Source organism: Sinohyriopsis cumingii, chromosome 7, assembly GCF_028554795.1.
Source record: "Sinohyriopsis cumingii isolate HCF-2022 chromosome 7, ASM2855479v2, whole genome shotgun sequence".
Classification (NCBI taxonomy): Eukaryota; Metazoa; Mollusca; class Bivalvia; order Unionida; family Unionidae; genus Sinohyriopsis; species Sinohyriopsis cumingii.
In genome coordinates, this window is record NC_142967.1 from 30,257,884 (window position 1) to 30,272,337 (window position 14,454).

General features: G+C 39.8%; 1 protein-coding gene across 2 annotated transcripts in view; it reads right to left on the reverse strand.

Moving 5' to 3' along the window:
* Window positions 1-14,454, reverse strand: part of LOC149794962 (protein mono-ADP-ribosyltransferase PARP14-like) — a 156,499-nt gene that overhangs the window by 16,647 nt on the left and 125,398 nt on the right. For both annotated transcript variants that reach the window (XM_089964622.1, XM_089964621.1), the window contains exon 16: window positions 3,963-4,142. In XM_089964622.1, coding sequence (XP_089820748.1) covers window positions 3,963-4,142 — 180 coding nt within the window. The remainder of the gene's footprint in view (window positions 1-3,962; window positions 4,143-14,454) is intronic.

Consider the following 14,454-nt stretch of genomic DNA (forward strand, 5'->3'; position numbering starts at 1 on the left):
GGCCCAATTAGGCAAAGTATCACTCACCTGGCTGACATCTGCTTATTGCCTAATGCGAGAATGGCTGGTCAAGGTATGGTATGTCAGCAGGATGCTTTAATTGTGTCATCCATTGTTTGTGACTACATATGTTATGAAAAAAATGGTATCCATGTTTTTCTATTTTAGGCCACAAAAAATATGTTTGTTTCCTATTGCGCTGGTTTTAAAATTTGGGTAGGAAGGTAGGTAGTTTTTTTTTTAAACACTATATATATTACAATGATTAGTATGTAAAATGTACTAAGTGTTTAAGTACAGAGCAAAACTGGCTGAATTAGATCTGCAAATCAATTTCCAGATTATTTTTGTTAAATTCTTTTTTTTTTCTTTTACCCTGGGGTAAAAAGTGTCAGGGTCAGCAACAAAAAACAGGGGCAGTCAGCTGACCGGAAATGCACATATCTTTTTAGACTTGTATATTCTCATTCATATTTCATTACAAATAGCATCAGTTGTTCAACACTGAAAGACCTTTATGCAGCCTGTATGCCTTCTGTCAACATTGATCTAAGTTTGGTTGTTTTTTTTTGTTTTTTTAAATAAAGTTCTTTAAACATAATTGTTTTTAGTAATGCTTTGATATTTGTATAAAAATGCCATCATGGCAGGTGCATAGAATCCAGTCTTGAAACACTTCATTGTGTTGTTTATGAGAGGGTGTTAAAAGGGACTTTTATTTTAGGTAACAAAAACCATACTTGATTGTGGATAGGCATCACCTGTATAGCTTCGAAAGTCATTTATACCAAAGTGCTTTCTGTCAAATTTGGCCAGATTAAGTTCTGTGGTTAATGAGGAAGTATTTCTATGTTGTATGGATGATGGCCATATTACATTGCATATCTGCACCTTTTGCATAAATTTGAAAACCTTTTACACCAGACTACCTTCTATCGAATTTTGTCTAAAAATTATCATAAGCAGTTTTTGAAAAGTCATTTCAGTTTTTCTTTTTTTTAACTAAATATCTGATGTCTGACAATTATCATTTTACTTAACAGTGACAAATATATTCAAATTCTGTTGAGTACATGAGACAAAATTCTTTTGAGTACAGTATGAGACAATGTCAAATGAAATCTTTATCTTGTATTTTCACTAACACTAGGCATATCTGAAGGCAGATTTGTATCCCTTATAATAAAATTAAAAGGTCTTTATGGCTTGATCATCTCTGTGACACTTGGTAAAATTATGTTAAATGAGTTTGGAAAATAAGACTTTTAAAGATTTTTCATTCATGGAGATGGTGAGAAGACTTTGAGCTTCCAGCTCCAAGGTCTCAAAAGATTAAACTATTAGTCCAGGGTCCCAACTTATGACACCCCAGTGTACGTGGGAGTGGGGTGGTGCTTAATCGCACAAAGCTCGTGAGTGCACTACACCTACTGAAGCAGAGAAAAAGTAGAAGTATGGCAAAGTACATCTTCTACTGTCTGATATACTGTCACTGGTAAAACTTCTTTGTAAGCTCGGCCACCATAGCTGAATGGGTAAGCAATGAAAGATCTGGATGTGATGCTGTCAATGAGATTATCACCAGACTATAGTCCTCAGAACCCAAAACTTTAGGCAATAAATCTGGGGAAAGGAGATATAAACTTCATTTACTACCCTATCCAATGTCAGATTTTCTCCTCCTTTAACACCTGGCCCAACAGGCTGGCGGGAGCTGAAGACCGAAATGATGGGTGAGAACCACATCACCTGTTCCTCATTGAATTCTTTGGAGTCCAAAATTTTGAAATAATGCCTTGGTCCTGATTCAACTCCTGATGAGGCAAAAGTGTCCCTTCCAGTATCTTTGCTGAGAGTGAGAGTTAGAGGTAAGGCTCTCTTCATCCTAAAGTCCTTCAAAGAGGGTGAATGGATTGGCTGTATTAGCAGACTTTTATACTCAGCTGAGTATATTTTTCATTCTTCCTAGAACATTTCAGTGGAGTTTAACAAGACCTCTCTTTTATGACTATAGGGCAAAGGGGATGAAAAAGGTACACTGCCTATAGCATTTGTCCTACCTTGAAGCCAAAGAGAAACATATCCATAATGCCATAGGTGTGTGTGTGTGTGGGGGGGGGGAAGACTCACTTCCTGGGAGGTAGGTCCCCACATCCACTAGCAGCTAGAATGAAACTCATGGATAAGGAGAATGCCAATCCAATTTACCTAATTAGTAAGACACATGTAGGCCAATTCCTCATCCCATCAGGATTAAACAAAGTGAAGAATCAACCCTCTCCCTGTCTCCAGACTGAGAAATGAACCCTTGCCCAGTGACCAGTGAGTCATACCCCGTGACTGGTTAGTGTTGCCCAGTGCCTGCTGATAAGGACCAGTCTAGTGATGAAGATTTAATAGAAGAGACAAATCAGATATATTAGAGTAAAATCAAAGCTCTTCCTTCGCAGGAAGTGAAATTCGACAATCACCCTCAATGGAACACGGACCTTGAGAGGGTACTAATCACTCCTCATCTTGAGGCAAGACTCACTCTCAGTTGTTTTTCAATTTTTGGTGGTGGTAGGATCAATCCCTCAATGGGCCTGATGACATCAGAACAAGCATCAGGGATTATATGGTCTTAGCAATCAAGAAAGTCACTGAAAATTCTTGCTCAAACAGGGAAAAGATCCAGATCGTTCCTGAGAGGGATGGAAGAGGAGCCAAGTAGCACATCATCATCAGACCACTGAAAACAAATCAGACAACTGTTCATAGGTGTGCACCCTGTGCAAACTAAGCAGGTGGGAGATTGTTACACTAGGTCTTCTTGTCAACCCACTTTCCCACAACATATCACATACTATTCTGAAAGAGAAAACGTTTTGCTAAAATCAAAAGATCTGGAACCTAAAATGGGTATACAATACTTACCCTAGCACTAGAACCAGGTAAGAGGATACAATTCACTGAAGCACAACTTGTTTAGTGAGTTTCACAAAACACCTTAAAATTTACACAACCTCAAATATAGCAAAGATTTGTGTTGACTAATATTTGCTCAGATCAGAAACATTTAGAATCACAAATGAAAGGAACATTTCAAGGAACTAAGAGCAATGTTTTAGCATATGACTATCAAGTCAAAAGAGAAAGATATTCCACGTGGGCTGTGACACAGAAATCAGACTTGGATCTTGTTCTTTTCTATTCTAGACCCTTCCAATGCTGACTGAAGGAATATATTGTTAGCTTAAACAAGTCTTGGAAAAGGAATGCAATGCAATAGCAGCAAACATTGTATTACTGATATTGAAACTAGTTGCACTAAAAAGATCATGTCACACAATGCATTAAGTTACAAGACAAACAATACACAACAATAAGTCTAAGTGGTTTGTCTTCATATCATGACCATAATATTTACCAAGTCTCACAGCTTTCTTTTCAAAAGATGCTGGACCACTTGTGCTAACAACATTGTGTCAGACACTACAAAAAGCTACAAAGGAAAATAATACTAACACAATTGCAGAAGCAAAGTGATGGTTGATACGTGTATCTTTGAGTGATGACCATCATACTAAGTTTCATGAGAGTTCATCAAAAGCTGCAGGACGAGTTATGCTAAATTGACTGTACGACAGACAGATGGATATGAGGATTCCTCTGTAAGGGTGGTAGAATAACAATCAAATGGGATCCATAATCATACCCATGTTATAGGTGGGACAGCTGTATACTGAGGGAGTGTATAATGAGGGACTGTTGCTGTGAATTTAATGCTTTGCATAGAGTATCTATCTTCATCCATTATTCTATTGCTACGAACCACAAATTTAGACTCAATAAGTAATTATAATCCTTCTGTAGAAAATGAAACTTCTTCCCTCTCCACACATTTAAGTACCAGTGAGAATGCCATTTTTCATATAAACACAGAAACTGATTATACCCATGAAAAAAATGAATTTACATACATCTGGATTCCCCTTGACCAGAGCTATGGTCTTTGATGGCTTGAACAAATGTTGTCAACATTGCATCTTGGAACAGGACCACTCGAATCTTCTTCAGATAGACTGGCTGGGATTTGGCAAATTCCGCACATGCAGAGTACATGGCTTGTGCAATGTCTTCTGTTGACAAGCCTTTGCCACCTGAAATCAAAAGTGTACATTTTTATCACAATAACACCAATTAACTGAAAAATTCTATCTTGATTTAATTTAAATAAACCTCATATCACCTTCTGATTACTGCTTTCAACACTAGCAAAAGTGAATGAAACAACTGATTTTAACCTAAAAGTCTGTAAATTTGTTTAGGAAAAGATGGATTCCTGACAAAATATGATGTCATAAACAGCTGAATGAAAGGTTTTGCATTAAAAACAGGCTGAATAATACCAGATGTTATTCCCCAAAAAATTACAATAACAGCTCCAGAAGCGTAAGTAGTTAGAGTGCCTGCCTTGAATGTGAGAGGTCACAGGTTCAAAACCCTGGCTGAGTCAAAACAAAGACTTATAAAAATGGTATTAACAGCTGCCTCACTAGGCACTCAGCATTAAGAGGTTAGTGTTAGGACTGGTTGGTCTGGTGTCAGGATAATGTGACTGGGTGGGGCATCATGCTACATGTCTGGTATGATGCCCCAGTGCTAGCAGCAGAGGGGGCGAATCGGACATTTGGCCCAAACATCATTTGGTTTAATTAATACCTTCTGCACTCAGCGGATCCAGCGTCGTCAGCGCCTGGTAAAAAAAAAACGACGTTGTCGTCGGGGGTGCAAATCGAACGTCATTTAGTTTAATATACTTTCTGCACTCAGCGATCCAGCGTTGGGTAAAAAAGCGCAACGACCGCGTTGATGTCATCGCCCCCTCTGCTGCTAAGGGGCTATTTACAATGAAAATCTTTATGATCTTACAAACAGAGTGATCACTAACTCCTCCTCTTGTAGATCAATTAGGTTATTTGACTGATCGGTAAGTCTAAAATTAATTCTCGTTAAAAACCGATTATGGCATCGCATATAGACCGGATTAATCGGACTCTCAATAATTAAAAATCCCGGAGGGGCTGTTGGTGAAAATGAATAAAGGATATACCCCTTTTGAGCCTGATTTGATTGCTTGGTATTTACCTGGTAACTCCCTTCGATAACATCACACACTAGATTGATTGCTATCACCGATGCAATATTTACGTTGTATGGGGCAATATGCCTACCACCCTCTCCGTTATCGTGTCTGAGGATAGTTGATGGACCGAGAAAATCATTAAGAGATTTTCTTAGTTCTGGCGCGTTGTATTTTGGAAACTTGAAATCGGGTAAATCGGCTTCTGTGATATTATACTCGGTTAGGAATTTTTGTTTATTATCATCGCTGTTAGCAGATATTGTTTTAACGATTCGTTCATTGATATATTCCATGTCTGATATAAGTTGATTTAACACCTCAACGTGTTTTCGTGTTTTTGTTTTCCGCAGCTGTTCTAGTTGTGATTGCTAATTACGATTAATCTCAGTAAAAGCACCAGTGATATCATTTAAATTAACTGTGACCGTGGCGGACGATTCAGGAGTTTCCCTATACGGAAAATACCATTGCATGGTATTCCTGTCTTGAAATATAAACCTACTGGGTAATAACGTGTTTTTTATAATAGACAAATCATCTCGATACCCGGGATTAATTTCATGATACGATTGTGCATTCATGTGCAAGTCCGCGGGGATTTCATGAGGTGGATTCTCAGGCCATCCTAGTATGGTTCTTATTGAACTGTTATAAATATCAACCATATACCCGGGTGTGCTTATTTCAATCGTCGACGATAACGTCGGTTCATGAACCGTAATAGCTATTTTTGATTCCTTTGTGGTAATCGATTTTATCCTGCATTGAAATTCTTTATTGATTTGTTCTATTTGGTATGACCCAGTTGGTATTGAAACAGTTTTCCAGTCTGGGGTCCCATCGGGCTTATTTGTCCATGCAAAAACCAGCGAGTTGTTAGGTTGTTGTCCGTTAAATGCTTCCGCTCGGATATTAGGCCAACTGTGATATACCCGTAATTTTGCCAGCGCGATCTCGTGAACAGGAATCGGAGAAGGGAAGTTTACACTGAATTCGGGTTTCATTGATGTTATTGATATCATACTTGTTTGTACCGGAGTGGTGTTCTCCGCGATCCGTTGAAGTAATTGAAACCCTTCGGGGTTCAGCGACATTATTATTATTCGCTGTTTCTAGTGTTCAATTTCAACACCGAATATTAACAACTTGCTTGTTTTCAGGAGAATGTTTTAAGCCCATTGAAGTGGTTTCAGCGACGTGGTTTCCAGCTTCCAGTTGAAAATCCTCGATTTTTGACATCGCGGAGTCATACAACTGGACCATCGTGGAGAATTCAACATCGGATATGAACAAATTATCAATCGACGAGATCAACCCGGATAATTTCGAGTACGCGTCGGATACTATTTGATGTTTTACTGTATACTCGTTGAGTTTTTTCTGAGAACACGATGATATCTTTTTAGTGATTGCGTTGGCAACTCCAGCAATTGTTGTCGCTGCGGAGATAGCGATTGGAACAGCGATCGGGGCCATCATGGTCACCGTGGATAAAATGACACCGGTACCAGCTACTATACCGGACACCGAGTACACGGCCACGTCGATGGTGGGTATTTTTCGACGGTATTTTTTTATTTTTACACGGTATTGTTTGGAAAGCGTTTTCAAGTTCGCGGAGAATTCTTTTACGGTATCGAATCGATATTGATGTGACGTCGGTGATACCTCTGATTCAATTACCTTGGTGTTCATTTTTATTTTAAAAGAACTAGTGTTTTTAATTACTTACTTAGATCCACTACAAATTCCACATACCATGTGATGTTTGCCCTGATTAAATTTCTATCAACGGCATAAATTGTAAACGGTTCGGTTTTATCCTTGTCAATGATTGTTGATATTATATTGTTAAACCCGAATGAACTCGACGATGATATATTAAACTGCATCATTGAAACCAGTATCAATCGATAAATGCCCTTAACAGTTGCGGTAATATTTACTATATTATGCGTAGGAGTCCAAGTGAATGATCCATGCCGAATTGTGTATACTGTGTTGATGGCGTTCTCATGAGGGATTTTTATTTTTTCAAATTGCTCTGTCATTCTCGGTAGTCTGTCTTTAATCGCTGCAACATCAGTTTTGATCGTTCTTATTTCCCCTCCATGCGCGTCTATATTATTCTTGTTCGCTGTAACCTTAGTAATGAGTATATTTATTTCCTGTGTAGACGCGTTTACACTCCTTCTGTTCGTTGCAACATTAGTTTTGATCGTTCCTATTTCCTGTGTATGCGCGTCTACATTCCTTTTGTTCGCTGCAATATCAGTTTTGATCGTTCCTATTTCCTGTGTATGCGCGTCTACATTCCTTTTGTTCGCTGCAATATCGGTTTTGATCGTTCCTATTTCCTGTGTATGCGCGTCTACATTCCTTTTGTTCGCTGCAATATCAGTTTTGATCGTTCCTATTTCCTGTGTATGCGCGTCTACATTCCTTTTGTTCGCTGCAATATCAGTTTTGATCGTTCCTATTTCCTGTGTATGCGCATCTACATTATTCTTGTTCGCTGCAATATCAGTTTTGATCGTTCCTATTTCCTGTGTATGCGCATCTACATTATTCTTGTTCGCTGCAATATCAGTTTTGATCATTCCTATTTCCTGTGTATGCGCGTCTACATTATTCTTGTTCGCTGCAACATCAGTTTTGATTGTTTTTATTTCCTGTCCATATGCAGTGATATCATTTATAGTTGTTGTAATTTCATCCAGCTTGGTATTTTTTTTACTAAAGAATTTATCAATGTTGTCATCGATCCTGTTAACATTTTTTCGTAACGTGTAAAATTGGCCCGACAGCTTTGTAAACTCCAAAATAGTATTTTTTATCCCTGCAAGATTCGGTTCGGTCACCGGGGGGGCTCAAAAAAAAAATAGCGGTAGTGAGTTGTATATCGGTGACAGACTTTTGTATCCCCTCGAACTGATTTGCTTGCACGTTTAATCTATCATAGAAATTTTTTAACGAATTCGACATGGATATATAATTGTCGCCCAATGTATTTATTTTTCCATTTATCGTCAAGATGGATTCACCTGATTTAAGTCGTCCGTCGCTGGAATACAGCGCTATACTGTTTTCAGCGACATCGCTCTTCCGTGTTAAAACGTCATCCAGCGACACATTACTGGATTTCAATTTACCCTGGCGATCTTGAAATACAACTATTTCACCTGGGTCAACACTTGTTAGGTTCAACGTCTCAGCGATTTCATCCTCAATTAGTTTTTTTTATGTCATCGGTGGCGGGCGTTTCCGTGGATTTTTTTAGCGCCGAAATAGGTCGTCCCCAGATATCAATCATTGTTATCTAATGTAATTGTCTCTAAATTTCCCACTAGTGTATTCGTTTACAACCACATGAGGTGGTTTCCGCGATGATGAAATCGCCGCGAGTACGTTCAATACCTCACGGCCACATATCGGTGGGTCACTTAATTGCTGTGTTGGCAGCGTGGAATAAAAAACCGGGGCTGAACACGCATGTACCGCATGAACTCGTTTGGCGAGGCTAACCCGTATGAATCAAAATAGACGATCGCACGCGGATCAATCGCGTATGCAACCCAATGAGTTCCCGCTCCGGAGGATTTATCGAGGTTAATTATACCGGTTTCAATATTCCTTGGTTTTGTCGGTAATTGATCCCTCATAAAAACACCTCTTAAGTTTTTTATCGCTAACGCGTCGGCGGCATCTATTAAATCAAAATTGGATAACGGAACCATAGACTCTTGCGTTAATAAACGGTCCCCGGTAGTCTTAGACCCTTCCCCGAGTACCATGAATACGGGGTTCCCGGTAGTCTTAGACCCTTTCCGGCTACGGATCGTCCTCGTTTCTTTTTTTTATAGCCTCTCCCGGTTGCCTTCTTCAATGCCATTCCCGCCGCGGTACCAACGGCTCCTAACGCCGCCGCCTTAGCCACTGCTGGTGCGGCCGCGGCAATCAACGCCGGAATCGCAGCTAACAACGGAAATATCCCACCGGTCTTTTCCATGTTTTTGATTGCTGCTGCTGAGAAAGTTATTTGAACACCTCGCTGTTTCTTCATTGCATCATTGAAATGTTTTATTTGACGTGTCGTCAATGATATTTTATGCTTGCCACCAGTCATCTGTGACGGCTTTAACGTTATTGTGGTTCCACATTGTTTAGCGGACTTTGATTGTAATTTCTTGACTTGACCATCGGTTAACTCTACACTGACAACACTATACGACATTTTTATTGTAAAACATTTATGTTTTTAATTACATATTTTCCACTGGTGCATCAACGATTCTCATTCGTCCACCAACACCTTCCAACAGCATTGATTTATCACTGAGAATGACAGCAACCGCTCTATAATCAGCACCACCCGGGGCTATACGAGCTCGGAAGTGTATATCAACGATGGATTGTCTCGTTAAATCAAGATGTTCCAACGAAAAATAATAAATCGGATACAGGTTTTTAAAATCAAGTTGTGATATTTGCAAACCAGTGTCGACGTTTTGATCGCGACCCATATATGACAGCAATCGATGATACACACGTGCGACATGGTTGTCGCCGTAATCAAGCTGTATATCCTCGGATGGTTCCTGTTGTCCGTTTATTCTCAGCGAAACATCCCTGACTCCTAATTGATCAAATATCATATGGCTGCGTTCTTGATTACCCAATCGATCCCTATTCTGTAGCGCTATAAATATATGACGCGGGGCTGAAACGCCTTGTTTTGATGCCAGGTGCCATGTAAATGTATCAGCGACATTATCCTCTTTAGCATCAGTTGTTACCGCTAGCCAACTCAACAACGATTTTCCCCCCTGTTCCATAAATGATAACAATCGTGCTTCCGTGGTAACTGATGGAGTCAACAATGGCATCCACAATGCCATTTTAGTTAAAACGACTTTACCGTTAGTGACGCCAGCAGCACGCCATATTGCATTGTTATCATCGCCCCTTCGCGTTAATGCGATTGTATGCTTAGCCCCATAGATAACTTTTCTGACATTTCTACAAAATCCGAATATGTGATGGAGTGGAATCGCGCATGAAAACTGTCGGCGTTGTCCTTGCAATGTTGCTACTCGTGTTACAAATCCTAGATTAAAATTATTGTTAGCGCTTTTTATAACAGTGAAATCAGCGCCCGGTCTTGCTCTGCGGTCTGGATTGGCTGCTTCAGCCTGTGGGTCAAATGCGTTATCTCTTCCCGTCAGCACGTTAATGTACTGAAGATGGTCAGCGTTATTAGTGGTATCCTTTGCGAACATCATAGATGGGCCCGCCGATCTTGTATAATCATCTGAGTATCTTGCTAGCCCAATTATCGTCGTTGCAACATCAACCTCGCGTTCTATTGATTCAATTTCTCGCCCGTCAATAAGATATCTGGCACTCTCAAATAACGCCATGATACCGTTGTTGACGAAACCAACTCGAACACGAGGGTCATCTGCGTATGGTGTATTAGCATCAACATTTGTCACGAGTTCTCCCTCGATTTCGATAAACGCTTCACACGGCAAAAAGTATGGACTTGAAGTTCAATTCGCGAGCGTAGGTTGGGTTGTGATGATTGATAGGAATAAAATTGATAATCACGGACAGAATCATCCTTGCGCACTGGGCCGTCCATATCAAATGCGGGATCAGCGGTTCGCGCAAACATTTTATTATTTATCATGTTGATGTTTTCAATTGCAAGCTCAAAGAGTGAAGTCTACAATTTTTAACGTCGTCTTCGTTTCGGTTTGAGACCACTTCCCGCTATCGCGTTCATGAGCACGTTGGTTGTTGCATCGGTGGATGGCTTCGCCATCAACGACGACAGGGTCGCCAGCGACGGGGTCGCCATCGACGGGGTCGCCAGCGACTCAGTCATTGACGCTAGTTTTTTTTTCACCGCGTTATTTATTACCCTGCTGACATTTGCAGGCATCACTGTCGTAGAACGCAGCGGCGTTTGTTTTTTTCTTCTCACCAACGACATTAGTTTGTCCTTTGCTGCAAAAAACGCCTTTCCGGCAACATCTCCAATAGCACTGATTCCCTTATCACGAATAACATCAATGGCTTTCATAGATAATTGTTTAGCTAACGGCGCCACTTTTGGGGCCATTCTTGTAAATAACCCCGCAATGGTGCTACCGAGACCGTCTCCGTACCACGCGCGGTATACAGGCAATCGCGAGTTTACCACGTAGACGCTGACTGGTTTATCATGGTTGTAGTGTATAATCATCTTTGTTATAAAAACACCAGTTTTCCAATTAATCATCCACGAGTTCGTCTATAAGCGTTCGATATACATTAATGTCCATGATACCACCGGCAAATAACCGCCTGCAAATATCAGCGGCCTCATTGATTATTTCCGGAGAGTTATTTCCGGCTCGTTTTCCTCCGATTAGTACTTCCAGCCGTGATATATCACTATGAACACTACCAGGACAAGTAACACTAGCGTTTGAAAAACCGTAGGATTTTTTACCAGAAGAGTTTCCAACAGAGTATCCTTTTCCTTTTTTTGGTTTCTTACTTTTAACATTCTCGTGGAATATTACATAATTATCATCACGCGGTGGTAGTACATTTTTATATTTACTTGCTAAATACACTATTCTTGTCCAATCCTTTAACGTCTTTATATTTTCCCAGTAACCGCTTTTGATATATTTCTCTCGTGCACCCTTAGCAAAATTTGTAGCAGTAAAATCAATCAATTCTTCATCGGTGTCGAAGGCTCTAATTTGATCTATTGCGGACTTTGTAAGTACATTACGGGGTATATTCCCCGCCCTTATCTTTTCTTGTTCTTGTATTTCTTCCGGTTTTTCTTGTATTTCTTCTTCTGGTTCTCTTGCAGTAGCACCTAGTTCTTCTTCATCAGCCATTGTAACATAAGGTTCTTGTGGGTCTGTTATAGCGAGTGGTGGTGGTCTTCGCCGCCGTTGGTATGTTGTAGCGACTGCTATTTCCGCAGGAAGTGTTTCCAGAGACTTTTTTGTTTGTTCGGTCTGAGCTGCTATCTTTTCAAGCGCACCGAGGACAGGCACAGTTGCGCTTTTTACCGGGGCAAAGAGTTGTTCGCTTCCAACAGCAAAATCAGTTTGTAGTTGTTGCCGCGTTTGAAGTTGTTTTCGGACCCTGTCTCGTAACGGTATGAACTTTTTAAGCGCTGCTAGCCGCTCTCTGGCTAGCCGAGTAGTAAGTGATTCACCTACCATTATTGCAAATTGCTCCGCAATTTCTAATTTCCCGCCGAGTCATCAATTTTCAATCCTGTGGCAGGAATATACCCGAACACCTGTCGCGTCAGACGCAATCGTCTTACTATTTTAGTATTACAATTAAAACGTTACCACGACCTATTGGGGAAAAAAAAAATGTATACAACGTAAAAATTCACTTCCGTACGCTACGTAAACAGGTATGCCATTAAACTGGGGGCTCCACGGAGTTTTCGTCTATAATCTTTCTAATGTTTTTAATTTTACTAGAAATCTCCCGGCATCGTTCATAAACACGTCCGAGTTTTTTTCGTATTGTTTCAACGGCAGTGAATAGCCCAATGAATGCATTTACGTCATTGCCATACAGGTTCTCATTAATCGTATGTTGTAATCAATTTACAAAAGCGTACTCGCGGGCCAGGGTAAAACGCCCCCGTTTCGATTGTTCGTTAATAATTTCATAATCGGATAATATTCTTTCGCTGTTGAGACTATCAGATAATTCAATTCCTTGATTTTTTAATTTTGAAATCTCCGTTAATATATTATTGATGTCTTCGATATTCATATTCTTATAAACATCTTATTTCTAATATAAAAAAAAAATGTTTTACAAAATGAACTCTAGGCACATAAAGGTGCTGTTAACATCTTTACTGCCTAGAGATCATAACCCATTTGGCAATCTCGCTGGCGCCCTATGACGTCAGAGAGACCCAGAGGTTACTTAATTAACTTAATTAAGGACAAGCCATCAACAACACATCTTGGAACCCCTTGGGTGCCTTCGCATCCATCTGAGCCCAAAGGGGACCCGAAACATACATCTCCAGGAGGGAGGCCTAGGGTGACAAACGTCATCGTAGACCGCCCAGAAGATATGCTTGGGGGGACATCACTACATGTACTTAATTAACTTAATTAACTTAATTAATGATGGGACGGCACAGACATAAAACGGCGGGGCGGAACTCTACGGTCAATTCAACCAATCAAAAGCAACCCAATTAAATTAACCCGGTTGCATGATTGTGAACAAAAGACAACCACACGCCCGGGTCAAGAGCGTGGGTTAGTTTTGATTGGTTGAATTGGCTTTCGAAAGCCCCAGGCTTATAACGAGTCGGCTTATATATAAGGTGACTAATACAACCGCGTCAGTCACAAGGTGTGTTATTGTATTTCGTTAAATTACTTAAAAAACGCTATTAATAGCGTTTAAACAACACTAAATACTTCGATGAAACATAAAACAGAATATTACAGTTGTTTGTAAAGACAATTTATTCCATCAGTTTTCTTTAAAACAGACAATTTATTAATTGTAATAGACTGTAGCGTTCACACTGTCGGTAACTTCGTCACTCGGTGATATACCATCATGAGTTATTCCCCTTTGATGTTATATATGAAAATCGAATTCTGTGCCCGGTCTTTTTTGAGATCGCTGTTTTAGTTATATTCTCTGCAACATCTCGAACTGATTTACTACAAATATCGAAGTACCTACCAGCCGCATTCATAGAGTGAAATATTTTTTCTTCGTGCGTTATTGTATCAAACGATTTGACACTCTTTGCCTTTTTTGCGTGTTTCCCTGTTTTACCTTTTTTGTTATTCTGACTTTGAGTAATGGATTGCAGGTTTATAAGAGAATTATTTAGACAATCAGAATCAATGTGATCAATAACGAAACCATCCTCGATTGGCCCCTTAAACGTTTCATATACCACCCTGTGAACAAGATAGATTTTTTTCCCAGCACCAAATATCAAATATCCGTGATTATTTTTCCATCCAACTGGTTTTTTTAGTCTACGGTTTCTAACAACGCCGTCGCGAGATGCTTCATAATTAACAAGCACAGGGTGAGGTCTGAACTCTTGGTTCATTTGTATAATAATACTACTTGTCTAATTCATTATTTGGTTTAATTATAAATCTTTCAATGTAGTCTTGAGGAGTTTTGATGATTTTATCGTTGTTGGAGTCAACGGTGGAGTTTTTTATTCGTTTATCGTAATAACGTTTTAACTCTCTGTATCGCTTTCCGCCACAATTGATACACAACTGCGATTTTCCTCT